General features: G+C 43.2%; 1 protein-coding gene and 1 long non-coding RNA gene across 15 annotated transcripts in view; both read right to left on the bottom strand.

Annotated features, from left to right (window-relative positions):
• The window catches only part of LOC133512214 (interferon alpha/beta receptor 2-like), a 157,243-nt gene that overhangs the window by 95,208 nt on the left and 34,354 nt on the right, over positions 1-27,681 (bottom strand). For 13 of the 14 annotated variants that reach the window (XM_061841612.1, XM_061841616.1, XM_061841611.1 and 10 more), the window contains 3 exons: positions 21,384-21,559; positions 9,457-9,605; positions 3,101-3,260 (listed from right to left, as the gene is read on the bottom strand). In XM_061841612.1, coding sequence (XP_061697596.1) covers positions 3,101-3,260; positions 9,457-9,605; positions 21,384-21,559 — 485 coding nt within the window. Of the gene's footprint in view, positions 1-2,808; positions 2,962-3,100; positions 3,261-9,456; positions 9,606-21,383; positions 21,560-27,681 lie in introns of those variants that run through there. The other variant, XM_061841624.1, reaches the window with a different exon arrangement.
• Positions 13,104-17,538, bottom strand: LOC133512216 (uncharacterized). Its single transcript, XR_009798129.1, has 3 exons — positions 14,440-17,538; positions 14,276-14,376; positions 13,104-13,359 (listed from the first exon to the last, which is right to left on the bottom strand). It is a non-coding gene; the product is annotated as an uncharacterized LOC133512216 (long non-coding RNA).

Below are 27,681 nucleotides of genomic sequence, written 5' to 3'. Positions count from 1 at the left end.
GTGAAAACATCGACTTCGGCATTAAATATGGGTCCTCTATGCCATGTGTCTCTCATTTTTCCACGTACCTCCATTTATTATCACTTTCTAAATGTTTAACGGTATCAAACAAAACTCTGGATGTCATACTATAAGACGTACTTTCATTTCGTCTCAACGAAATTAACTTGCAACAATGCTTTTTTTGACCAGCAATATGGCGAGTTACATGATTTTATGACGTAGGTGCACGAGCTCTAACTGGCTTTCAGGCACGTGCAAGCAGTGAAATATTTTTCTGAGTAAAAATTACAGCAGCATTGCCATGTCACATTTACTACTTTTGTACACAACTTGTTGACAGAAGCATCTTTATTTATCTTTTTTCATTTATTCATTCATTTTCTGAACTGCTTCTCTTCACCAGGGTTGTAGTGATGCTGGTGCCAATCTCATGCATCATCGGGCAAGAGGTGTGGTATGCTCTGAACTTGTTGCCGGGCAATTGCAGGGCACATAGAGACAGACAACAGTCACACTCAATCACACGTAAGGCCAATTTTGAGTCCCTAATTAATGCATGTGTAACCCGGTTAAAAATTGGTACGGGTCAAAGTTTAGTATAATGGAGTAGCTATTTGGTGATAGGTTTTGTTTATGCAATGTGGTGGAATATCTGTTAAAATGTGTGTGCTGACTTTATTTTCTTTTGGAGGGATTTGTATATAAATGTGTTTGATTCATCTGTGAAAAGGAAATACTTTTGTTTGTTGATTTATTGTGGTAACCTGGGTTTTGAGAGAGAGTGAGAGCGAGAGAGAGAGAGAGAGAGAGTGAGAGAGAAAGAGAGAAAGAGCTGGACAGTGTGACAGGGAGAGGTGGTTGAGAAAAAGGACAGAGAAAGGACAAATAAAGTGAACGGTGGACATTTATCAAAAATTGATCAACGTCTTTGATAAGGACTGTTGAAAGTTCAACTGGGATAGTGTGTCGTTTGAGTGGACTACTCAAATCACGCCGTAACGTGGTGGAGTTAGCCGCTACCACAGGGGCATGCCTGGGACTTGGCTTGGGTGCCATCAACCAGCTAACGATTGCTGGCAAGGCCTGTGTGTTGGACCACGAAGGAGAAGACAAGGGCGCTAGCGTCGAGCTAATGCGGCTAGCGACGCCTTTGTTTGGACTTCAAGGAAGAAAAAAAGGACGAGGACCGTGAGGACGCTGGACAGAGGAAAAACCACCTTCACCTATCTTCATTCCTGCCTGGGGAAGCACCGCAGTGACATTGGGGTTTGAATTTCGGTTGCTTTGGGAAGGTCAGAAGGAGCTACATTGTGTCTTTGTAGACCTAGAGAAAGCCTATAACTGTAGTACTGCATACGCAAGTCTGGTGTGGCGGAGAAATATGTTAGAATAGTACAGGACATGTATGTGGGCAGCAGAACAGCGGTAAGGTATGCCGTAGGTGTGTGAGAAGAATTTAAGGTGGAGGTAGGACGGCATCAGGGATGCACGCTGAGCCCCATCCTGTTTGCGTTAGTAATGGATAGGCTGACAGATGAAGTTAGACTGGAATCCCCTTGGACCATGATGTTCACAGATTATATTATGATTTGCAGTGAAAGCAGGGAGCAGGTGGAGGAACAATTAGAAAGATGGAGGGACGCACTGGAAAGAATAGGAATGAAGATTAGCCGAAGTAAAACAGAATATATGTGCATGAATGTGAGGGGCGGAGGAGGAGGAGTGAAGCTCCAGAGAGAAGAGATAGCGAGGGTGGATGATCTCAAATACTTGGGGTCAACAATAAAGAGCAATGGAGAGTATGGTAAAGAAGTAAAGAAACAGGTCCGAGCGGGGTGGAACAGTTGGTGGAAGGTGTCTGGTGTTCTTTGCGACGGAAGAGTCTCCACTAGGATGAAAGGCAAAGTTTATAAAACAGTGGTGAGGCCGGCCATGGTGTAAAGATTAGAGACGGTGGCACTGAAGAAACAACAGGAGGCAGAACTGGAGGTAGCAGAAATGAAGATGCTGAGGTTCTCGCTTGGAGTGAATAGGTTGGACAGGGTTAGAAATGAGCTCATAAGAGGGACAGCGAAAGTTGGATGTTTTGGAGACAAGGTTAGAGAGAGCAGACTTAGATGGTTTGGACATGTTCAGAGGCGAGAGAGTGAGTATATTGGTAGAAGGGAGCTGAGGATGGAGCTGCCAGGTAAAAGAACGAGAGGAAGACCAAATAAAAAAATTGATGGATGCTGTGAGGTAGGACATGAGGACAGTGGGTATTAGAGAAGAAGATGCACGACATAGGCTTAGATGGAAAAAGATGACACGCTGTGGCGACCCCTCACAGGACAAGCCGAAAGGAAAAGAAGAAGAAGACAGATATTGAGAGTCAGCCTCTTAGTTCTGAGGACCAGAGTTTGTGTGGAGTTTGCATGTTCTTCCCTGTGCCTGCCTTTGGTGCAGGCAGCGTGGGATCGATTCCCACTCAGTGATGGTGTCGATATCTGGCTGGCGACCAGTTCAGGGTGTAGTCTGCTTTTGCCCGAAGTCAGCTCGGAAATGCCTCAACTCTCTCCCCGGATAAGTGCAGATGGGTTGCGTCAGGAAGTGCATCCAGCGTAAAAACTGTGCCAAACAAATATGAGCGTTCATCTGCGATGACACGCTGTAGCGACCCCTAACGGGACAAGCCGAAAGAAATACATACATACTCCGGTTTCTTCCCACAACCCAAAAACATGCATTAATTGGAGACGCTCAACTGCTCCGAGGTGTGATTGTGACAGTTATCTGTCTCCATGTGCCCTGTGATTGGCTGGCAACCAGTTCACGGTGTACCCTGCCTTCTGCCCAATGACAGCTGGGATTGGCTCCACCACTCCTGCGACCCTCATGAGGATAAGCAGCTCAGAAAATGGATGGATGGATGGATATGGAGGCACGGTTGAGCAGCTGTAGAAAATTGGGCTCACAGTTCTGAGGACAGGGGTTATAATCAAATCATGCCTTGAGATTATTTTTATGAAGTGTCAGGTCAAACATAAATTGTACAAAATGTCCATACATTTAGAATGTAAACTGAATGAGAGGATGTCAAATAGGAAGGGCTATTTACCTGATTTGTAAATTCCTGGGGTCACGGCACAATAATGGTGGCTGTAGTTGGACTTCCTTGGGACGAAGCTGTCAAAGAACCGGACGGAGATGCAGTATTGCCTGCCGGGAGCAAGGTCTTTCAGAACATTTCCCTTCAGAGATTTGGTTTCCTGAAAGAACTGTTCCCACCAGCAGAGACCAAGTAGATACGTTACAGATGAATATCAGTGCAAGGTAAAATAAAAACTTTCACAAACTTTAGAGTGAAACAGTGGGCTCATCATTCTCATGATTTAATTGTCAACCATTTAACTGCAAAACTAAAAAAAAAAAAAAAAAAGAAAAGAGGCAGAAGCGATAGTTGAGCTGAGACAATAGGCTTGACCTTTCTGATGCCAAAAATCCGAATAGGAAGAGCAAATCATAACACAATGTTTATTGTCTGATTTGTTTTCTGGGATTACCTCACCAAATCCATTGTCATACGCTCGGGGAGACTTGTACTGTACAATTTATTCGTGGATTTATTCATCAACGAGAGTTGTTTTGTCCATCAAAACAAAACGAGAAATATGAAAAAGGCATGTGTTCATGTGGCCTCATGCTGCTCCATGGGATTTTGAGAGGCTCGAAGTGGAAGTTAAACGTGAAGTGAGGAAATGGTTTCACTGGGAAAGGCTCAGGACGTCGACAAGTTGGTTTAGGTACATCAGGTACAGGTAGATCCTTCGACGTTCAGGAGCACCACGAGGATCTTTCGACAGAGGAGTGAAACGACCTGGAGGCAATGCAAACGCGGCGGCGGAGAGGTGGAGGCATCCACTATTCCGCCAGCCAGAAAAAAGAAGTTTGATGAAATTCCATGACATTTCCGAATTTATTCAAAAGAATCATCCAGAAAATGTGTTAACTAGTCGAGCTATCGCTCACTTCTATGATGTTTGCCTTGCTGATTTCCACAAGAATATTAAAAGCCATCAAAGGAAAACTTCCTTGGATTGACAATGAAAGTTAATGTTATTGTTGGTTTTTAATTCACAGTTTATGGAATTTATTATTTTAGTGGAATTAAGTTGTGCGCGCACCGTGGATTCATTCACACCATAACGGCGTGCGACAAAAGCATAATTTCTGACGTCTTTGATCGCATAAAAAAGTTTTACTTTTTCGCTAATCGTCACTTCGGAGGAAGCTTTTGCATAAGCACAGCGGTTCGGCGGCTTTGTGAACACGAGAGGTTATTGTGCCGAGAGTCAACAGGGTACATGAAAACGGCAGAAAGTAAGACCAAAGAAAAGGGTGGGACGAAGATAAAACTGAAGTTGCTGGGTGAGAATTTGATGGTGCGTAACCAATCAGCTCATGAGATAAATCTACACACACATTGGTCGATGTCGCGCCGGGGAACAATCACGTGCCTTGCACCAATGCATCTTCCTGCAATATTCCAACATGGCTGTGTTTTTCCATGTTTATTTTTTGATTTTTTTTTTTTTTTTCACTTTGAGTGGCCTGGTAGGCAACCGAACTGACTGTAATGGGTGACTGTGTGCCCTCCTCCAGGCACCAATCTGCCTGGGTTGGTGACTGGGTTGTTTTGGAATGTCTGGAATCCGTACAGGTTTTGGAGAAACATTATGCCATCCAGGCAATGTCTTTTTCCTGGACGCCCCATCTTATTTCAGCAACACAATGCCAAACCACATTCTGCATGTGTTACAACAGCCTGGCTTCAGAATAAAAGAGTGTGGTTACTAGAATGAACTGCCTGCAGTCTAGACCTGTCTCCCATTGAAAATATGAATCTGAATCTGAATCAGATTTAATGGCCAAGTGTGTAAAAACACACAAGGAATTTTTCCCCACCAGTCGGTGCTGTCCTAACATACAGAACAAGGAACAACTAAGCAACAAGAACAAAAAATGAGAGACATTTCTGTTTATAGCGACTATTCCTTATAAGACGTGTAAGATGCAAAATCTATACAAATAAGTGTGCAATGTCAATTATGCAAACGTTTTTTGCAGTAACGGGGTCAAGTGTTTTATATTGGTTTATACCTATTTTACTGGCGAGAAATTACCTGTTTTTTTCACGGTGTTAGCCAAAATGCCGGCTCATTGTATTGCTGGATTTGGCTTGTACACTTGGGAGGATGGCTGTGTGGCTGTATGGCTCTTCACACTTTTCCAAAACACCCAGTTCCTCGTGAAAAATGGATTGCACAGGTGCAAAGGACGAGAACTTTGTGGGTTCTAAATGACAGGTAAGTGTGTGTATAGTGCTATTAAAAAAATAATAGTTGTATGGGACTAATTTGTCTCATAGTTTAGAGCATTATGTTACGTGTGAATTTTGAATAAATCTTGGTCAAACCGGCAAAATATAACAAAGTATGTGTATTGCATTTAAGACAATTTAATCACACACAATACAATACAACACAAAACAATAACAAAATAGAAGTAGTGTATACTTATGGCTTTGATGTCACTGGTGCAGGGTGGAAGCAGGCGCTCCCTCTGAGCTGCTTTTACCTCCCCAAAATCCAAAGCCGCACCCCTACTATCCTCTCATCCTGCAACCAGGGAGCGGCTTTGTCCATTTCTGAGGCCGGTAACACTTACCACCCATTGAGAATGAAATTAAATAACCAACGACAAGTTAAGGCTACTGACAAGCTAACACTAGTGACGAACTAACGCTAGCGAGGCATACATAGGACCACAAGAAGGAAGACTACAATTAGGACTGTGAGGACTTAGAGGATGCTGGACAAGTGGACACAACCCTCAACTTAAACTTTCTTCATTCCTGCCATGTGAAACACTGATGGGACATTGTGATTTGAATCTCTTTTATCTCTCTTTTTCTTCATATGTGTTTGGACCATTACTTTAACTTAGCCTAGGTAGTGTGTGAATTGTGTGTTGACTTTGTTTGTTTGATTGTTTTCATTTGACTATCTGCAGCCCTATGGGGGGGCTCAAGCCAGTGCAATCTGTAGGCCGGTCCCAAGCCCGGATAAATGCAGGGGGTTGTCTCAGGAAGGGCATCCAGCATAAAACTGTCCAAACACATATGAGGATTCATCAAACGAATCCCATACCAGATCGGTCGTGGCCCAGGTTAACAACACCTGCCCCCGGCACTGTCAACCTGCAGGGTGTCGGTGCAAATTCAGCTATTGTGAGTCAAAGACAAAGAAGAGGAGGAAAGCGGCTTAGTCATCAGAAGATGACGAGGAAGGCACAGAGCCTACAACTGAATGTAGGGACTTTGAATATTGGGATTATAACAGGAATCAGGAGTTAATTGAGATGATGATTAGGAGAAAGGTTGATATATTGTGCATCCAAGAGAGAAGATGCAAAGGTAGTAAGGCTAGAAGTTTAGGAGCAGGGCTTAAATTGTTTTATCATGGAGTATATGGGAAGAGAATTGGAGTCGGGTTATTTTAAAGGAAGAGCTGGCTAAGAATGTCTTAGAGGGGAAAAGAGTATCAAATTGAGTGATGAGGCTGAAATGTGAAATTGGGGGTATTATGTATAATGTGATGAGCGGGTATGCCCAACAGGTAGGATGTGACTTGCAGATGAAAGAGAAATTCTGAAGGAACTAGATGAAGTAGTTCTGAGCGTCCCAGACAGAGAGAGAGTTGTGATTGGTGCAGATTGTAATGGACATGTAGGTGACGGAAACAGGGGCGATGAAGAAGTGATGGGTACGTATGGCATCAAGGAAAGGAACTTTGAGGGACAGATGGTGGTGGACTTTGCAAAAAGGATGGAAATGGCTGTAGTTGAACACTTTTTTCCAGAAGAGGCAGGAACATAGAGTGACCTACAACAGCAGAGGTAGAAGCACGCAGGTGGATTATATTTTGTGCACATGATGTAACTTGAAGGCGGTTACTGACTGGGGTAACTGACTCCCTAGTGAGGTGTTCCGGGCATGTCCCACCGGAAAGAGACCCCGAGAACGACCCAGGGCAGGCTGGAGAGACTATGTCTCTCGGCTGGCCTTGGAATGCCTCGGGATTCCTCTAGAAGAGCTGGAAGAAATGGCCAGAGAAAGGGAAGTCTGGGTATCCCTGCTGAAGCTACTTCCCTCGCGACCTGACCTGGAGAAGCGGTTGAGAATGGATGGATGGAGGCTGACTGTAACGTAGTGGTAGGGGAGGGTGTAGCTCGACAGCATAGGATGGTGGTGTGTAGGACGACTCTGGTGGTGGGTAGAAAAATTTCGAAGACAAAGGTAGAGCAGAGAACCAGGTGGTGGAAGCTGACAAAGGAAGAATGCTGTGCAACCTTCTGGAAAGGAGTGAGACAGGCTCTTGATGTACAGAAGGAGCTCCCAGAAGACTGGACTACTACAGCCAAGGTGATTAGAGAGACAGGCAGGAGAGTACTTGGTGTGTCTTGTGGTAGGAAAAGGCAGAAGGAGACCTGGTGGTGGACCCCAAAATACAGGAGGTCATACAAGGAAAGAGATGAGCGAAGAAGTGGGGCACTGAGAGGACTGAGGCGAGGCAAAAAGAATACATTGGAATGCAACGTAGGCCAAAGGTAGAGGTGGCGAAGGCTAAACAAGAGGCATATGTGTGTAACTTGGGTGTTGTACATGTACACATGTACAGCAGGTTGGACATGAAAGAAGGAGAAAAGGATCTCTACACGTTGGCCAGATAGAGGGAAAGAGATGGGAAGGATGTGCAGCAGGTAAGGGTAATTAAGGATGGAGATAAAAATGTGTTGACTGGTGCCAGTAGTGTGCTGAATAGATGGAAAGAATACTTTGAGAAGTTGATGAATGAAGTTTTTGACCAACTTATTCAACAGAATACTAGCGGGCGAGAAGATGCCTGGATGCACCAGGATCAAGGAGTTTTTGACCAACAGTCCTCACACAGTGAGAATCGGCTCCCAAATTCCCTCTACCGCACACTGAGCATTGTCTCGGCACAGGGCTTCGTGCTGAGCCCCACTCCTGTACTGCCAGGCCAGTCCACAATAATATCAAAATCGTCAGTTTTGCTGATGACACAACAGTGGTCGGGCTGATCTCAAAGGCAATCAAAAGAGAGGAGGTCCAGAAGGTCACAAGATGGTGTTCAGAAAGCAATTTGGCAAAGAAACAAAAACAAAGGCGATCATTGTGAACTTCAAGAGGAACCACCTCTGCTCTTCATCAATGGTGAGTGTGTGGCAAAAGTCCAGACATTCAAGTGCCTGGGAGTCCTAATCTCTGACAACCTCTCCCGGAAAGACAACATCACAGTCGTCACCAAGAAGGTTCAACAGCGTCTCAACTTAATGGAAGTCCTGAGGAAAAAAAATCTGAAAGCAAATTTGCAGCTGAAATTCTACTGGTCATTCATCGAGAGCCTACTGACGTGCTGTGTCTCCATCTGGTATGGGAGCATTTATTTCACTTGGTGCTGTAGCAGAGCTCGGAACATTATTTAGTACATTACACATTCCGGTCCTCAACTGTTTGAGCCCCTCCCAACTGGAACGGGGTACGCAATCTGATTCCCAATATCTTTTCCAATACATTTTATGCAGTCACTTTTACGTATACAGTGTCTTTGCTTGTTTTGCTCATGTCTTCTGCTTATGACAACCCTCTGACTCGTTTGTCTCCCTTTTTCCATGTTTGTGATTTTTTTTCTTAACATTTTCCAAATTTTTGTTCTTTTGACAAAGACAAAGACAAAGCGCTGCCTGTAAATAGAATGAAAAATGTAAATCGTTCCGTATTGAGAACAAAGAAACATTAAATACGGATGTTCCATGAGACTGTAGTGCAACATAGTGTGAAGTAAGGACGGGACAAAGTATGATAGGACAAGCAAACAAAAAGTGTAAAACCCATCTACCCCATGTTATTATGACTGCCCGGTTCCCGAATGGTATTCATTAGCCCTACCCAGTGAATCAGTCCCCACCCCAGCCCCACAACCCCCACAACCCCCACTCAACTGGTGTGGTGCATTTAAAATTTGGAGGGCCAGTGAGCCGGGGGAGGGGGGCAACAAGACTTTCATGCAATATGCCTAACAGCCAAACACCACCACCCACAACCCACCGCTCCCCAAAGATGGGTGTATGTGGTGCGTTAAAAGGAAAAGGGGATGAGTATGTGTAGTGCATTAAAAAGGAGCTGGGGTTCAATAGTGTGTTTTCATTCATATATACATATGCAGAGTTTAAGGATTTCTATAATTTTACTGTTGGGTTTTGCATATTCATGTTCAAAAAACAAAGACCTAAGTTTAGATCATTTGTGTGAGTAAAAGATTTTTGGGAAAAAAATTTAATTTAAATGTCAAACTTTTTTAATACTTTGTGTATTTCAGTCCTGAAATTTACCAGAGCGCTGTCTGCACCACTGCTCTTGATCCTGATTTGGTAACTGAGTGAGCTGTAGAATTCCCTCAGATGCTGTAGTTGAGGCAGAAGGTCCAAACACAGATTTTTTCCACAGGGAGTCACAACCACCAGTGGTAGGTCCAGATGAGCTAAATCAGATAAATTGATGAGAAAGTAAAGCCTGATTAATTAAACATTGTTGTGAAAAAGTAATTTCCTGTCTTTATCATTTCTGATGTTTTTTGTTTTGTGGAGGGAGTGGAGGTTTCTTATGCGCGAATGTTTCAGATTAACGAGTGGTCTCAAGTATAAAGTCCAAATACTTTGTTACCTTAGTCAAGTACAAATTTTGGTGTCTATACTTTGGTGTAGAATTTATTTTTCAGCCTATTTTTATCTGTGCACCTTACATTTTCACCTGCATATCTGTACTTTCAAATCCTGAACCTAGTCTTTAAAAAGCCTCATTCATTTCGTTTTGTCATTGTTTAAAAACGCACACATAAAAAAAAAAAATCTGGATAAATAGTGCCATGGGGGATAGAGTGAGTTTGATTGTGGTTGGACAAGAAGTCGCTGTTACTGATTGTCTGTATTTTGTGAAGAAAATCCCTTAAAACCTCGTCATGAGTGTAGTCCTGATTGTTCCAGATATTTGTAAATCATACAGCATGTCTAACAAGATGCCAATTGCAGGCGGGGTATTGTTCACCTTTGTAGCTTCCATCCATCCATTTTCTACCACTTCTACGGTTCGGGTCGCAGGGGAAGTAGCTTCCGCAGGGATACCTTTCCCCAGCCACTTCTTCCTGCTCTTCCAGAGGGATCCCGAGGCGATCCCAGACCAGACGAAAGACATAATTTCTCCAACGTGTCCTGGGTTGTCCCCGGGGTCTCTTTCTGGTGGGACAAGCCAGGAACACCTCACCAGGAAGGTGTCCAGGAGGCATCTGGATCAGATGCCCCAGCCATCTCATCTGGCTCCTCTCAATGCGGCTCCTCTCAAAAATGAGCCCCTCCCGGATCCAGAGCTTCTTTAAGGGAGTGCCCGGACAACGTGCGGAGGAAACTCTTTTCAGCCGCTTGTAACCGAGATCTTGCTCTTTCGGTCACGACCCACAACTCGTGCCCATATGTGAGGGTAGCAACGTAGATCGACTGATAAATTGAGAGCTTCACCTTTCGTCTTAGCTCCCTCTTTACCACAACGGACCGATACAAAGTCCACATCACTGTAGATGCTACTCCGATTCGTCTGTCGATCTCCTGCTTCATTCTTCCCTCACTCGTGGACAAGACCCCAGGATACTTGAACTCCTCCACTTGAGGCAGGAACTCATCCCCATTCCGGAGAGGGCATGCCACCCTTTTCCGAATGAGGACCACGGTCTCGGATTTGGAGGTGCTGATTCTCATCCTGGCCGCTTCACACTCGGCTGCGGACCACTCCAGTGAGAGTTGGATATCACAGCTTGATGAAGCCAACAGAACCACATCATCTGCAAAGAGCAGAGATGCGATGCTGAGGCCACCAAACCGGACACACTCAATGCCTCGGCTGCGCCTCGCGATTCTGTCCTTAAAAGTTATGTACAAAATTGGTGACAAAGGGCAGCCTTGTTGGAGTCCAACACTCACCGGAAACGAGTCCTACTTATTGCCGGCAATGCGGCCCTAACTCTGACACTCCATACTTCGAAGAATCCCCCACAAGACTCCCCGAGGGACACGGTTGAACACCTATGCCAAGTCCACAAAACACATCTAGACTGGTTGGGTGAACTCCCACGCACCCTCGAGGATCCTGACAAAGGTGTAGAGCTGGTCCACTGTTCCACAGCCAGGACAAAAACCACATTGATCCTCCTGAATCTGAGATTCGACTTCCCTGCGGACCCTCCTCTCCAGCACCACTGAATGGACCTTACCAGGGAGGCTGAGGCGTGTGATCCCTCTATAAATGGAACACACCCTGGCCCTTCTTAAAGTGTATGTCAGCTCCCAATGCACTTTTTTGGTATTATTATGTAGTGTTTTATTCAGAATTAGAATCTGAAATCTGTTATGAAGAAAACTATTTTATGTTTCAATTATCGGCAACAAATGATTGCACACTGCACAGGGGAATTGGACGACTAGACGTGATATGTCACGAAAAGCGATAATATGGCGACCATTGGAGTACATTGTGAGAACGACGATGAATTTTCTAATATTTCGAGCAATGAACACTATTCTGAAGGGTCCCATGAAGACGGTGGAGAATATGAGTTTCATAAAGGTGTTAAAGGTTATCAATTTGAGCCCGTTAGACAGCACGCACGTTCGAATGGAGATGAAATGGCTGGCCAAGAAGGTGCCGAGGATGCAGGGAGAAATATGCCTCGTGTTGGAAACAAAGACTGGTAAGCATTTGTGATATTCTTGTTTGGTTTAGTTAGTCACAAACTGATAAATAGTAAAGGCTTCGATATCCTGAATGTATATACAAAGTTTAACAATGATGATAACGTAGTCCACAGTCCACGTTGGTATTTTCACAAATACGGATTTCAATGAACGAAATCCGTTTAAAATGGTGTCAAGTTAATTTGAGAGCAATAGCTGGTCTTTCATTAAAAAAGTTTTTAATGAAAATAGTAAACCGGCATCTTGTGGTTTTGTTTGGGCACTCATTGCTTAAAACAGAAAGGCAAACAGGGTAGATGATTCTGTTTACTGGACTGATGTAAGTGTTTCAGTATGTAGAAGTTTGTAAATGTGAACAGATTTTTTATTTATTTATTATATCCACAGGTGTGCATGTAAATGCTGCATTACTATGCAAACAACAGAAGAGAGTTTTTGTTGCCATGAGAGTCAACATATTCACCAGAAAATGGCAGATTATCCAGACCAACTACAGTGCATGATGGAGCACCCAGGATTTATTGCTAGTCTAAACCCGCGGGTACTGGAGGTTGCCTACTTACAATTCCAGGAACAGTATTGGCAGCGACTAGATTTTCCACAACACAAGTAAGAACTATTTTTGAAAAAAAACTTAATATTTCCCCTAATCAGCCCAGCTTTTTGCCATTTATATTCATCCATCCATTTTCTTCATTGCTTATCCTCACAATGGTCACGAGAGTCCTGGCGCCTATCCCAGCTCTCATCAAGATGAAGGAAGTGGAGATCCCAACTGGACATCCCAGAGAAAACGCACGCAGGCACGGGGCGAACATGCAAATTCCACACAGGTGGGGCCGGGATTGAACCGGGGTCTTCATAATTCTGAGGCCAATGCTTTACAGCTGCTCCTTCCATGTTGCCCTACTAAAAGCAACATTTGTCCAATCAATGCTTGTTCAAAGTCCCATTCTGGAAAATTGTCACATTTTCTTATTTTCAGGTTAATGCGACATACTGCTTATCAACAGCTTGTGAGATGGGGTTGGGAAATTTTTGGCAGAAATAACTGCATACCACTTCCATCCTGTTGTGTGTCAAAGATTTGTGACACCTTTCCTGATCCAGAAGGCCAAGACTACACAGGATTTAAATGGTCTACATCCTGATTCCCCCCCCCCCTTTGTTTAAATGTTGATGTATATGTTTGTATATGAAGTAAACGTACACCACAGAACTAGAATCATAGCATTTTTTTATTGAACTGTATGCTTATTTTTTGTATAAATGTTACATAACAGCACAGAATTATTATTTGGTCTTTCTATAACAGTACGTTGAGAACACCTGACGTTGAAATACATGTTGCAGTATTCTCTCTGCTGTCGAAAAGATGTGTTCGTCATGAACAGGCACTTCAGTCTGGCAACTTTTGGAATGGACCAAAGAAGAAGATTCTGCATCTGCTGGTTCGATGTCAACCTCTACTGCAGAAGATGCTTCCTGCAACATCTGTAATTAATAGAAAAATAAGGTTCAAAGTTTATAAATGAGAAAAAATGTATCGATAAAACGGTAGCCTAGCTGGTAAAGCGTTGGCCTCACAATTCTGAGGACCCAGTTCGATTCCAGCCCTGACTGTTTGTTTGCATTTTTGCATGTTCTCCACATGCCTGTCTGGGTTTTCTCCGAGCACTCCGGTGTCCTGACACATCCCATAAACATGCAGTAATTGGTGACTCTAAATTGCCTTTGGGTGTGATGGTGAGTGCGACTATTGTCCGTTTCCCTGTGCCGCAAATCTCGTGAGGATAAGCGGCAAAGAAAGTGGATGGATGAATGTATTGATGAAGCACAGGTTTATTTCACTCTATTTAATGGTTCACAAATTGTTTTTGATAAGTTGCAAAAAGGGGCCTTGTGAGTGACAAATATGTAATACTGCTTGTTTTAATGTTATGGAATATTTCTTTAAAATAAAAAAACACCTGCAAAAAAATGTATTAAAAAAAAAAAAGAGTTTTGTATCCATTATCCATTTTCTCACGAGGGTTGCGGGACTGCAGGAGGCTATCCCAGCTTTCAACGGGCAAAAGGCAGGGTACATCCGGAACTGGTGTAACCAATTACAAGGCACATCAAGAAAAAAAACACTCAAACTCAAAATCACATATAGGGGCAAGTTAGAGCCAATTAATGTTTTTGGGACGTGGAAGGAAACCCATGCAGGCACGGAGAGAACACGCAAACTCCACACATGCTGCTCCACCATGCCAGCATTTGTACACATTATACTGTTTTTCCAGTTGCGAATGGTCAAAGTATTTGCGGTAATAAAATCTTTTTCGCTAAGTACGACGTATGCTTCTATCATTCAACCATGTACACAGTGTTCAACGTTACAGGAAATAAAAGATTATCAACATACCTCCGCAAATTGTCTTTTGACAAAAGCTCATTGCAGGTTTGGTCCTTTGTGTGGGAGGGCAAAGCTTGTCGAAGTGTGTCCAGGTTCAGGTGAAATGCTTACTGCATGTGACAGTGTTGGTCAGGTCAGGAAAAATTAGCCCTCTTTGTTTGCACAAAGCTTACCCACTGTCTTCTGAGCCGTGGGTCTTGTGGAAAATAATGCACACTGTGACCAGAATTATTCAAATTGCTACAAAACTGAACCACACACGAGTTCACCACTGTCATGGTTGGATTTAGCTTACAATCACTGAGGAATTCTCAAAACCAGCAAGTCTCCATGCTCATGTAAGTTGCACAATACCCGGTGAACCTTGAGTGACGTCAGAGGCTCCGCCCCCAAAATGAATCTTTTTTCAGGTGATGGAAACTAGGTCAAAGTTCGCAGACTTTAATTCAAAAACACTAATATTTTTTGGGAAAAAACATATATCACAATACGTATTTTATGGTACAGTTGAACATATTTTTTCATCTAGATAAGATTATTTGCATTAAAAATTAGACATTAGAATCACTTTAAAAAGGGGGACCACCACCCCAGCCTGTCAATCCAGAGGCACTGTCGACGATGTCCATGCAATGTTGTAGAGGCGTGTCAACCAGGACAGCCCCAAAACCTCCAGAGCCCGAGGAACTCCGGACGAATCTCATCCACTCCCGGGGCCCTGCCACCAAGGAGTTTTTTTACCACCTCGGTGACCTTAACCCCAGAGATAGAAGAGCCCGCCTCAGAAAACCCAGACTCAGCTTCCTCATGGGGAGGCGTGTTGGTGGAATTGAGGAGGTCTTTGAAGTATTTTCCCCACCGAATCACAACATCCTGAGTTGACTTTAGCAGTGCCCCATCCTCATTATACACAGTGTTGTCGATGCACTGCTTCCACCTCCTGAGATGCCAGACGGAGGACCAGAAGTCATTTTCCATGGCCTCACCCCTCTCTTCACCCAAGTGTCCAAGACATGCGGTCGGAAGTCCAATGACGCAACCACAAAGTCCATCATCGAACTGCAACCTAGGGTGTCCTGGTGCCAGGTGTGCGTGGACATTCTTATGCTTGTTGTTCGTTACGGATAACAGATAACAGTACAATAACAGAACATCACTTGGGTTCTGATCAGCGGGGCCGTTCTTCCCAGTCACGCTCTTCCAGGTCTCCCTGTCATTGTCCATGTGGGCATTGAAGTCCCCCAGCAGAATGATGGAGTCCCCAGAGGGAGCGCTCTCCAGCACTCCCTCTAAGGACTCCAAAAAGGGTGGGTAGTCTGAACTGCTGTTTGGTGCATAGGCACAAACAACAGTCAGGACCCGTCCCCCTACCTGCAGGCGGAGGGAAGCCACCCTCTCACTAACCGGGGTAAACCCCAAGTTACAGGCCCCGAGCTGTGGGGCAATAAGTATATCCACACCTGCTCGGCATCTCTCACTGTGGGAAACTCCAGAGTGGAACAGAGGCCAACCCCTCTCAAGTGATATAAAATGTTAGCTTATACAGTATATGCACTTCTTCGTGGATTTGTTCATCTTTTTTCACCAAGAAATTGATGGTCATTGCCATCATGCTGCTGCCATATGGCCTCATGTTGTTGCTGCTTGTTCTCCATGTGCCTGCGTGTGTTTTCCCCAAACACTCCTGTTTCCTCCAACATCCCAAAAACATGCAATAATTGGTCACTCTAAAATTGCCCCTACGTGTGATTGTGAGTGCGACTGTTGTCTGTTTCTATGTGCCCAGAGTGTATTCTGCCTCCAACCCGATGACTGCTGGGATAGACTAAGACTAGCAAGCCTTGCGATGATAAGCTGTTCTGGAAATGAATGGCTGTATCACCATGGACATGAAATGTTTTCCTTCCCTAGGCACTCACTACAGAGAAAAAGCCGAATATTGTTTAATGTCAGAAAATTGCGACCCATCATCACCAAAATTTATGTGAACATCTCTCCTTCAACCTTTAAAGTATTAGATCAATCGCCACAACATTTTAAAGTTTTTGGTCTTGTACATTGTCCCACAATTGGAGGTGCGATAGGGACTGTCAACCATTTATTAACTCCATCCCCACATGCTGCCTTGCTGTGAGACGGCCACTAGGAGAATGCTTGGTAGATGTCAAGTGGGCCTCAATATCAAATCTTGATTCCTGGCTTCGAAAGACTCCTTCTCTGACAAAAAGTTGAGTGACCTGCCTGCCAAGAAGACTACTTGGTTAATATTATGGGCGCCAACCACCGGGATTAAAAGGAACCGCAAGATTAAAGCTGTGGATTCGCCTTTGTTTGTTAACTAAAGATGAAATATCCGTTTCGATACCTTACGAATTCTGGAGAAATATTCTAAATGTGCACCTTAGTGTCGTTGTTCCTATTGTGTCAGTTTTACAGGTCTTCTGCAAAATTTTGAGAACTGTTCCTCATGTTTTGAAATCCATTTTCTGAGCCGCTTATTCTCACGAGGGTCGTGTGAGTGCTGGAGCCAATCCCAGTTGTCACTGGGCAGGAGGCAGGGTACACCATGAACTGGTTGCCAGCCAATTGCAGAACACATGGAAACAGACAGCAGTCCACTCACAATCACACCTCACACAATCACAGCAATTTAGAGTCTCCAATCAATGCATGTTTTTGGGATGTGTAAATATTGGCAAATGTTTTAAAATGTACTTCCAAAAGCATCATACATTATTTTTTATTTTTTTATTTATTGTATTTGAGCTTTTTATGTAAGACCAACACTTTTAGAGTACAATAAGTCTCTGAATTCTTTTAAATAAGGTTCTGCTTTTGCTAATGAACGCTAACAAAAGGACTCCTTTTCATTAATGCAACTTCTTGTGCTGCAATGCTTTTGTGGGTGGCTTTGTAGTCAATTTCATGTCATTAGATTAAGCCTGATGCAGGTGTTGAGACTTCCATCCAATAATTGTGAATGTAATACAGTTTGATTCGCCTGGCCGACAGAGGCATGTCTTTTAATTGTTCGATTATCTTGACTTTATGCGCAAAGGTTTGTCAAAATTCATTGGCAACATCAAGCATGAATGCTTTGGCATACCATGCATCTGTGAATGACTTTCAGTTTCTCACAAATTGCAAAATCACCAGCAATGCTATCTTTATTCCAATCTTCTTGTTGGGTCCTAACACGGAGTTGCTGGTGACTATCTTGGACTCCGGACAGTCGGTCTTGACACGGTTTCTTCCTGCTGTCCCCCACAGGATATTTTGGTGCAAGTGGAGTATGATGTGTGTCGAAGTGTGCTCTATATTTGAGCATTTGATTCACTGCGTGAGGATGGCACTGTGCAACAGCGATAGAGCGTTGTCCTCACAGTGCTGAGGACTGGGGTTCAAATCCCGGCCCCACCTGTGTGGAGGAAACCAGAGTGCCTGGAGAAAACCCACGAAGGCATGGGAAGAACATGCAAACTCCACACAGGCGGGTCCGGGATTGAACCTGGGACCTCAGAACTGTGAGGCCAATGCTTTACCAGCTGAGTCACCGTGCCACCCAGTATTATAAATTTATCAGAAATATAAATGATAAAACACTGCATTACTGGATAGTTACGATTCATCACTCGAAGACTATTCTGCTGGAGGCACTGGTGTTGTAGATAGTTTTTTACCTTTGAGATGAGTTGTGTTTTTTTGAGTGTACGTGGGTACCTAAATGTTTAAAATACTGTTTGTCAACAAGAGAGTACGTTTCATACTTTGCATATTTGAGACAAACATTTTCAACAGTACAAGTGTCGAGTTAAATCTTTATTTGTCAAAACCTTGTGCTGCACAGTAATTAATCACAGTAATCACAGTAAGGACATAATTAATATACCCCACTCGGAAAATCTTCTGCTAGAGGTGCTGACGGGATAACTGAGGTCTTTATCAAGAAAAACATGGTTATGGGGAGTTGTCTTTTTTTTGTTCTGCTTCAAAATTCCCCATGTACAAGGACATAACTCTGTCACCACAATTGTTAAACTCGACAGATCATACCATATTTTGGTCAATGTCTTGTGCAAATTCTTCCTCCCCATAACGACGAGCAGCATCGTTGTCGGCAGAAGAAGCTTCACCATACAGAGGCACGCTTCTGAGGCTCTAACACTTTTGAAATGTTTCAAACCAACCTTTGTCTCCCGAAAAGCCTCGTCCTCGAGGCCGTAAATTGCTCCTTGCAGAGCTAGTGCTGGCTTGAGGTTCATCAGCACTTTCTTCTTGAAGGGCTTAGGCTTTGTCCTGATTATGTTGGGTGTCCACACTCACCGCGTTTTTTTCTACATCCTGCTATTCACAAAGCTAACGCAGCTTCCATTCAAACAATCTTTGTATTTCGCAGACTCACCGCATGTTTCGCTTCCTTATTAAAAGTTATAGAAGGAGTTTTATGGATGTTTGCCAGATCTTCATAGAGCACATCATGGCATGCCACGAAAACAGTAACTTCTGCCGTCTTTGATCATATCCAACAGTTTCACTTTTTTGCTGATCATCATCATCATCTTTCTCCTCCTCTCGGGGCTTCAGAGGAAGCTTTAGCATCTGCATCACACTTTGGCAAAATTGTGAACATGAGAGGTTATCGTGCAGCCAACAGCATAGACGAAAATGGCAGACAGGAAGGATCAAGGAAAAGGTGGAACGGAAGTTGCTGAATGAGGCTTCGATGATGCGTAGCCAATCAGCTCGCCAGGGACCAATCACGTGCCTTGTAACAATGCATCTTCCCACAATATGCCAATAAGGCTGTATTTTTTTCAAAGCTCCCAGAGGCCTTTGTTTACGCACGTATGTCGCACGTAGGCCTCAGAGTAGTCAGACTCAGCGTCATTCCGCCCGAAGAACCATCCGAATATTCAACAATAATTACAGTAATAGGTTAAAATCTGTATGGAAGTATTCCTCTGTCTTCCCGATCAACCAATACTGATATTTCTTCATCAGATGAGGATATATCCGAGAAATCAGAGCTGGGCATAATGGTGTCCCATGTAATCCAGCATTTGGAAAGGCACGGTACACGTCACATACGTAGATCATGTGACTCGCAAAAATGGCAGCGCCCCTGAAAATTCGTAATTGTCGATAAAAATCTTCTCAAAACACAATAAAATTAGAAAGGATTTAACATCACTTTGTCAAAATAGGGTACATATTACTTGACCTATTGGATACACTGTTAATGCATGCACTGGATTACCCCTTTAAAATAACTTACCTAATACCATAATCAAAATTTATTGACATTGCACTGAGACAGATATTTTTAAAGAGGTCAATAGACATTCAATTTCAAAACCAAATATTCATATGATAAAATTATATTATTTCATCATGATGTATTGTTATAATCTAGAATAATTTACGGCGGTATCTATTGTCAGTCCATTGATGAAAGCTAGCAGTAGAGTATCTTCCTAAAGCATGTAGAGGGGAAAGGTTTTCAACTTCAAGATAACGCATACCATGTAGAAAATGACCATTCACATTTAGATATATGGACAGACTAGTCTAATGTTAGAACTTAGATCAAGTCAAAGTAAATCACAATCTCATATTAGTATAGTTCGATGCTGAAACATTACCTGTGTTATATCCCAGAAATGTTTTCAGTGTAACTGAATTTCCTTTTACATGGCTCATGATGTTGATGACTTTTGATGTAAATACACTCGCAGTACGTGAAGAAGTTCGGAACATGGGCTTTTGGCATCACTTCCGAACATGCTCAGTACGGTTAACTTGCATTTCCTGTTTCCAGGTGAATACTGATTGTTTAGGATCAGGCTTCTTTTGTTACCAACGTTTATGAAATAAACACAAAAATTAATGTCAAGACCAACGTTCCCTCTTATTTTTTACATGTCTCAGCAAACACACACGCGAGCGCCCCCTGTGACCACTGTGAGCAACATCAGACGTATGCACTAGGGTCAGGTCAGGGTCATCTATTGAAGTTACGTGGCTCATTCAAATATTCAGATTACAGCATTGACACTCCCATCAGAATATTTTTAAGAACAATTTTGTATTTTTGAAAACCTACAATGAAAATGTCAACAAACAAAAAAATAAATTGATAACTAAAGCAAGTCAACTATGAACTATAAATTTGAAAGGTCGCTTGCAACTTTGTTTCATTTTTTTTTCGACCTACAATGATATCCCTGTCTGTTTTTCTTGGTGGAAAACTAAATTATTGCTTGCAGAATATCTTTAGCAATGCATGTTGAAAGTTGAATGATGCTCCCAAACAGTTTTAAGTTTGAATGTTCTGTTGCCTCCTATATTTAAAATACAGAATTAGCTTTTTGTGCACTGTATTGTCTGTGCTTTCATCCTCGATCAGGCGATGCCAAGGTGGAACATTAACAGTTAACATTTAACATTCTGTACTTTCTACTTTGGCTTCAGATCAGACCTTTTCCACTCAAAAAAGAGAAAATCTTGTCCAGTTTTGACACTTTTTCTTCTATTATTCACATACACTGACATTCATTAAAGCAACAGTGCTTCTTTTATTTATGTTCTTATTTTTACCATTATTATCGAGAGAAAACACAAGGAGCATGTCTCTCTTTGCTCTAGGTTGCCCAGACTGTGGGTGGGCTGTGTTTGTAACTATAAGCGTACCCCTTTAAGAGGTGAAGGGGGCAGGGTCAGGTAAACTAGCAGGTGTGCTTCCATAATGAAAAAAAAAGAGGTGTGGTTCACTGCGCTAGATTGGTTTTCATGTGCGCTGAGAAGGTCGATGTATTTCTACTTGTAACAAATTCTACGCACATGATTTTTCGTACTCAACTCTGCAGATTTGCAAGTACGATGGCGCGCGGGCGCGGATGCGCCTGCCAAATCACAGTGATTGCATAAACAAACAACCATTCCCAATCACATTGATACCTAGTGGCAACTTAGAGCCCTCAATCAACCTAGCAGATGTTTTTCGATGTGAGAGGAAACTGGAGTACCTGGAGAAAAGCCACACTGGCACGTGGAGAACATGTAAATTCCACACACAGGCCAGAATAAAAAAGTTAATAAAAATAAAATTGTCACTGACTGTCTCTGATGGGCTGGAATCCTGAGTGTGTCAGTGGTCGAGAGGTCTGACCATTCCGCTTGGCTGTAACTTGGGTTATGTAGACATGCCTTGGATCGGAGAAGGCCTCTGTCATGTTGCAAACCAATGGGTACTGGACATGCTGACAGGCAGCCACTGAGACCCAGGTAGTACCTCTGAAGGATGAAATAATATGAACGGAAGACATCTATAATGTAACCAGATATTCTTTGATTTGGGGAAACAATTAGGAATAGTGGGTCTGTGTAGTCTTATCAATTATAAAGCATATAGAGTGAAGTGATACACGAACATTGTATCTTCTTCTTCTTTTCCTTTCGGCTTGTCCTGTTAGTGGTCGCCACAGCATGTCATATTTTTCCATCTAATCCTATCTCTTGCATCTTTCTCTCTAACACCCACTGTCCTCAGGTCCTCCCTCATAACATCCATCAACCTTTTCTTTGGTCCTCCTCTTGCTCTTTTGCCTGGCAGCTCCATCCTCAGCACCCTTCTACCAATATACTCACTCTCTCGCCTTTGATCATGTCCAAACAATCGAAGTCTGCTCTCTCTAACCTTGTCTTCAAAACACCCAATTTTGGCTGTCCCGCTAATGAGCTCATTTCTAATCCTATCCAACCTGCTCACTCCAAGCGAGAACCTCAGCATCTTCATTTCTTCTACCAGTTCGGCTTCCTGTAGTTTCTTCAGTGCCACCGTCTCTAATCCATACATCATAGCCAGTCTCACCACTGTTTCATAAACTTTGCCCTTCATCCTAACGGAGACTCTTCTGTCACATAGAACACCTGACACATTCAGCCAACTGTTCCACCCCGCTTAGACCCGTTTCTTCACCTCCTGACCACACTCACCATTGCTCTGTATTGTTGACCCCAAGTATTTGAAGTCATCCACCCTCGCTATCTCTTCTCTCTGGAGCTTCACTCTTCCCCCTCCGCCCCTCTCATTCATGCACATATAGTCTGTTTTACTTCGGCTAATCTTCATTCCTCTCCTTTCCAGTGCGTGCCATCATCTTTCCAATTGTTCCTCCACCTGCTGCCTGCTTTCACTGCAGATCACAATATTATCTGTGAACATCATGGTCAAAGGGGATACCAGTCTAAACTCATCTGTCAACCTATCCATTTCTACAGTAAACAGGAAGGAGCCCATAGCGGAACCCTGATGCAGTCCCACCTCCACCTTAAATTCTTCTGACACACCTACGGCACATCTCACCGCTGTTCTACTGCCCTCATCCATGTCCTGTATTATTCTAACATATTTCTCCGCCACACCAGACTTCCGCATGCAGTTCCACAGTTCCTCTCTTGGTATTCTGTCATAGGCTTTCTCGAGGTCCACAAAGACACAATGAAGCTCCGTTTGACCTCCTCTGTACCTTTCCATGAGCATCCTCAAGGCAAATAATGCATCTGTGGTACTCTTTCTAAGCATAAAACCATACTGTAGCTGAGTCTAGCCTCCACTACTGTTTCCATAACTTAATTATGTGGCTTATCATCATTATTCCTCTATAGTTTCCACAGCTCTGAACATCGCCCTTGTTTTTAAAAATGGGGACCAGCACACTCCTCCTCCATTCTTCTGGCATCTTCTCTTCCGCTTGTATTCTATTGAATAAATTGGTCAAGAACTCCACAGCCACCTCTTCAAATTGCTTCCATACCTCCACTGGTATGTCTTTCCATTTTTCATTCGGTTCAGTGCCTTTCTAACTTCCCCCTTACTAATCATTGCCACTTCCTGGTCATTCGCACTTGCCTCTTCTACTTCTCTACCTACTCTACCGCTCCCATTTTCTTCATTCATTAACTTCTCAAAGTACTCTTTCCATCTACTTGGCACACTACTGGCACCAGTCAACATATTTCCATCGCCATCCTTAAAGAGATTATGTGTAAATTCTAATGCAAATTATCTCATCTAGATGAAAATATATGTTCAACTGTACCATAAGATATGTATTCTGTGAGATATTTTTTCCCAAAAATACAAGTGTTTTTGAATTAAAGTCAGCAAAGTTTGACCTAGTTTCCATCAACTGAAAAATTACTCATTCCGGGGGCGGAGCCTGTGACGTCACTCAAGGTGGACCGGTAGTGTGATTTACATGAGCATCGAGACTCGCTGGTTTTGAGAATTCCTCAGTGATTGTAAGCGAAAACCAATCCAGAACAATGGTGAACATGTGTGTGGTTCAGTTTTGTAGCAAGTAGGATAATTCTGGTCACAGTGTGCATTATTTTCCCAAAGACCCAAGCCTCAGAAGACAGTGGGTAAGCTTTGTGAAAATGAAGAGGGCTAATTTTTCCAAACCCAGTCAACAATGTCACATGCAGTGAACATTTCCCCTGAACCTGGACACGCTTCGACACGCTTATCACCCCCCCCACACACACACACATACATACATACACACAAAGGACCAAAACTCCAAAGAGCTTCTGTTTAAAGACACATTGCGGAGGTATGTTGACAATCTAATTTCCTGAAAACGTTGAACAGTGTTTACATGGTTGAATGATCGAAGCACACATCGTACTTAGCGAAAAATATTTTATTACCGCAGATACTTAGACCATTCGTAACTAGAAAAACAGGATCATGTGTACAAATGGTGCCACGGTGAGAAGCTGGAAAGCGCTGCTGTCACAGTACTGAGAACCAGTGTTCAACCCCTGCCTGTCACGTCCCATCGGAACGAGAGGTAGGACCCAAATGCAGGAACTCGGAAGACGCAAGGTAGTTCAAAAAGAGACACGTTTATTGTATGCAGGGGTCGGGGATCGAGCAGGCAGTCCGGTGCAGCAGTGGTAGTTGGGACGTCGAGCGACGAGAACAGATGAGCGGACAGGCAGGAGTCGGTACACGGGGAAACAATCAACGCAGGCAGAAGTGTCAAGGTGTCAGGCTTACAGGGTTGGTCGGAGAACGGACGAAGGTCGGTACACACCGGTTCAATCAGGGATACAAGAGTGCTGGAACGGGACATAAAGCTCAACGAACTGGCGGAGGACCAGTCGTCACCGGGGGATGATCAGCCCGCATGAGGTACAGGTGTGTGCCTCCCAATTAGCGCAGCCGCGCGGGCACCCGCACAGCTCGTGTTGAAGCGGCAGGATCATGACACTGCCCTCCATGTGTGGAGTTTGCATATTCAGCATCTGCATGTTGTGATTGGTGCAGATTTCAATGGACATGTCGGCCAAGGAAACAGAGGCGATAAAGAAGTAATGGGTAAGTACGCCATTCAGCAAAGGAACTTTGAGGGTGAGATGGTGATGGACTTCGCAAAAAGAATGGAATTGGCAGTGGTGAACACTTATTTCCAGAAGAGACAGGAACATAGAGTGAACTACAAGGGCAGAGGTAGAAGCACACTGATGGATTATATTTTGTGCAGACGATGTAATCTGAAGGAGGTTACTGACTGTAAGGTAGTGGTAGGGGAGAGAGTAGCTCAACAACATAGGGTGGTGTGTAGGATGACTCTGGTAGCGGGTAAGAAGATTAAGAAGACAAATGTCGAGCAGAGAATCAGGTGGTAGAAGTTGAGAAAGGAAGAATGTTGTGTGGCCTTTCGGGAAGAGGTGAAACAGGCTCTAGATGGACAACCACGACAACACGACACGTCACTACAGGTGATAACATAGTGACCATAGGAGTACATTGTGAGAACGATGATGAATTTTCCGATATTTTCAGCGATGAACACTATTCTGAAGGGTCCAACGAAGACGGTGAAGAATACGAGCTTCATAAAGGAGTTAAAGGTTATCAGTTTGAGCCAGTTAGACAGCACACGCTTCGAATGGAGTCGAAATGGCTCGCCATGAAGAAGCAGTCAGACGCAGGGAGCACCATATGGCTTGTATTGGAAACAACGATTGGTAAACATTTGTGAAGTTTTTGTTTGGTTAAATTAGTCATAAACTGATAAATAGTAAAGGCTTTGATATCCTGAATGTATATACGCAGTTTTCGGTCTAGTTTTAAAAATATGAAAATGCCGTATATTTAGCAAATAGTGACGAGACTTCCCAGCCATTCATTGTCCAGCACGATGGAGCTGCCTGTGCTTGTATGAGAAACTACCAGCAGTACGATGTGCGTCACAATTTTGCGTGTACACGGCTCATTTATTATCGCACGAAAACAAATAGATGATGATAACGTAGTCCACAGTCCACATTGGTATTTTCACAAATACGGATTTCAATGAACGAAATCCGTTTAAAATGGTGTGAAGTTAATTTGAGAGCAATAGCTGGTCTTAACTTGCTTCACCATCAATGTAATTTCACATGCTACAGTGAATATAGTAAGTATTTGAACACACTGCTATATTGCAAGTTCTCCCAATTAGAAATCATGGAGGGGTCTGAAATTTTCATTGTAGGTGCATGTCCACTGTGAGAGAGATAATCCAAATGGAAAAATCCAGAAATCACAATGTATTATTTTTTTAACTATTTATTTGTGTGATACAGCTGCAAATAAGTATTTGAACACGTCCATCAGCTAAAATTCTGACCCCCAAAGACCTCTTAGTCTCCCTTTAAAAATCCTCCTCTACTCCATGTGTTATCCTGAATCAAATGCACCTATGTGAGGTCGTTAGCTGCAGAAAAACACCTGTCAGCCCCATACAATCAGGAAAACTCAAACTTGTAACATGGCCAAGACCAAAGAGCTGACCAAAGAGAACAAAGACAAAATTGTACAACTCCACACAGCTGGAAAGGGCTACAGAGAAATTGCCAAGCATGTTGGTGAATAAAGGTCCACTGTTGGAGCAATCATTAGAAAATGGAAGAAGCTAAACATGACGTTCAATCTCAGTGTACTCAGGGGAGTGGAGCCCCATGCAAGATATCATCTTGTGGGGTATTGTGAGATTTGGGGGAACAACCTCTTTCCCTCAGTCAGAACATTGAAGATGGGTCGTGCCTGGGGCTTTCAACATGGCATTGACCTGAACCACACAGCCAAAAAAAACAAGGAGTGGCTCTGTAAGAAGCATATCAAGATTCTGGCGTGACCTAGCCAGTCCCCAGACCTAAACCTAATAGAACTGAAACTCTGTGTTTCTCATCGACAGCCCAGAAACCTATATGATCTCGAGAAGATTTGTGTGGAGGAGTGGGCCAAAATTCTCCTGCAGTATGTGCAAAAGTGGTGCACAACTACAGGAAACGTTTGACCTCTGTAATTGCAAACAAAGGCTACTGGACCAAATACTAACATTGTTTTTTTTTCAGGTGTTCAAATACTTATTTGCATCTATATCACACAAATGAATTGTTTAAAAAAAATCATACATTGTGATTTCTGGATTTTTCTTTTTAGATTATCTCTCTCACAGTGGACATGCATCTACGATGAAAATTTCAGACCCCTCCATGATTTCTAAGTGGGAGAACTTGCAATAGAGCAGAGTGTTCACATAGTTATTTTCATCAATGTAAACTGATGCCATAACCAGACAGTACCCAGACCCGTGCAAACCCCATTTTAGTCAACATTTTTCCAAGATGTCATGAGCAAAACCGTAAAACGTTTTAATGAAAATAGTAAACTGGTGTCATCAGGTTTTGTTTGGGCATTAAATGCTTAAAATTCAAAAGCAAAAGGGGTGGATGGTTTTGTTTACTGGAATGATTTGGGGGTTTGAGCATGTAGAAAATTGTGAATGTGAACAGATTTGTATTTATTTTATCCACAAAGGTGCATGTAAATGGTGCATTCCTATTCAAACAACAGAAGAGGGTTTTTGTTGTCATGAGAGTCAACATATTCACCAGAAAATGGCAGATTATCCAGACCAACTACAGTGCATGACAGAGCACCCAGGATTTATTGCCAGTCTGAACCCATGGGTACTGGAGGTTGCCTATTTACAATTCCAGGAACAGTATTGGCAGTGACTGAATTTTCCACAACACAAGTAAGAGCTATTTTTAAAACATTAATATTGCTCCTAATCAGCCCATATTTTTGCCATTTACATTCATCCATCCATTTCCTTCATCGCTTATCCTCACAAGGGTCGTGGGAGTGCTGGAGCCTATTCCAGCTATAATCAAGAAGAAGGAAGTTGGGATCTAAACTGGACATCCCGGAGAAAACGCACGCAGGCACGGGGAGAACATGCAAACTCCACCTAGGTGGGCCGGGATTGAACCCGAATCCTCATTGTGAGGCCAACGTTTGACAGCTGCTCCTCCATGTCGCTCTACTAAAAGCAGCATTTGTCCAATCAATG

Source organism: Syngnathoides biaculeatus, chromosome 14 (genome assembly GCF_019802595.1).
Source record: "Syngnathoides biaculeatus isolate LvHL_M chromosome 14, ASM1980259v1, whole genome shotgun sequence".
In the NCBI taxonomy this organism is placed as follows: Eukaryota; Metazoa; Chordata; class Actinopteri; order Syngnathiformes; family Syngnathidae; genus Syngnathoides; species Syngnathoides biaculeatus.
The sequence above is the reverse complement of the archived record's forward strand: the minus strand, read 5'-3'. Positions and strand labels throughout refer to the sequence as shown.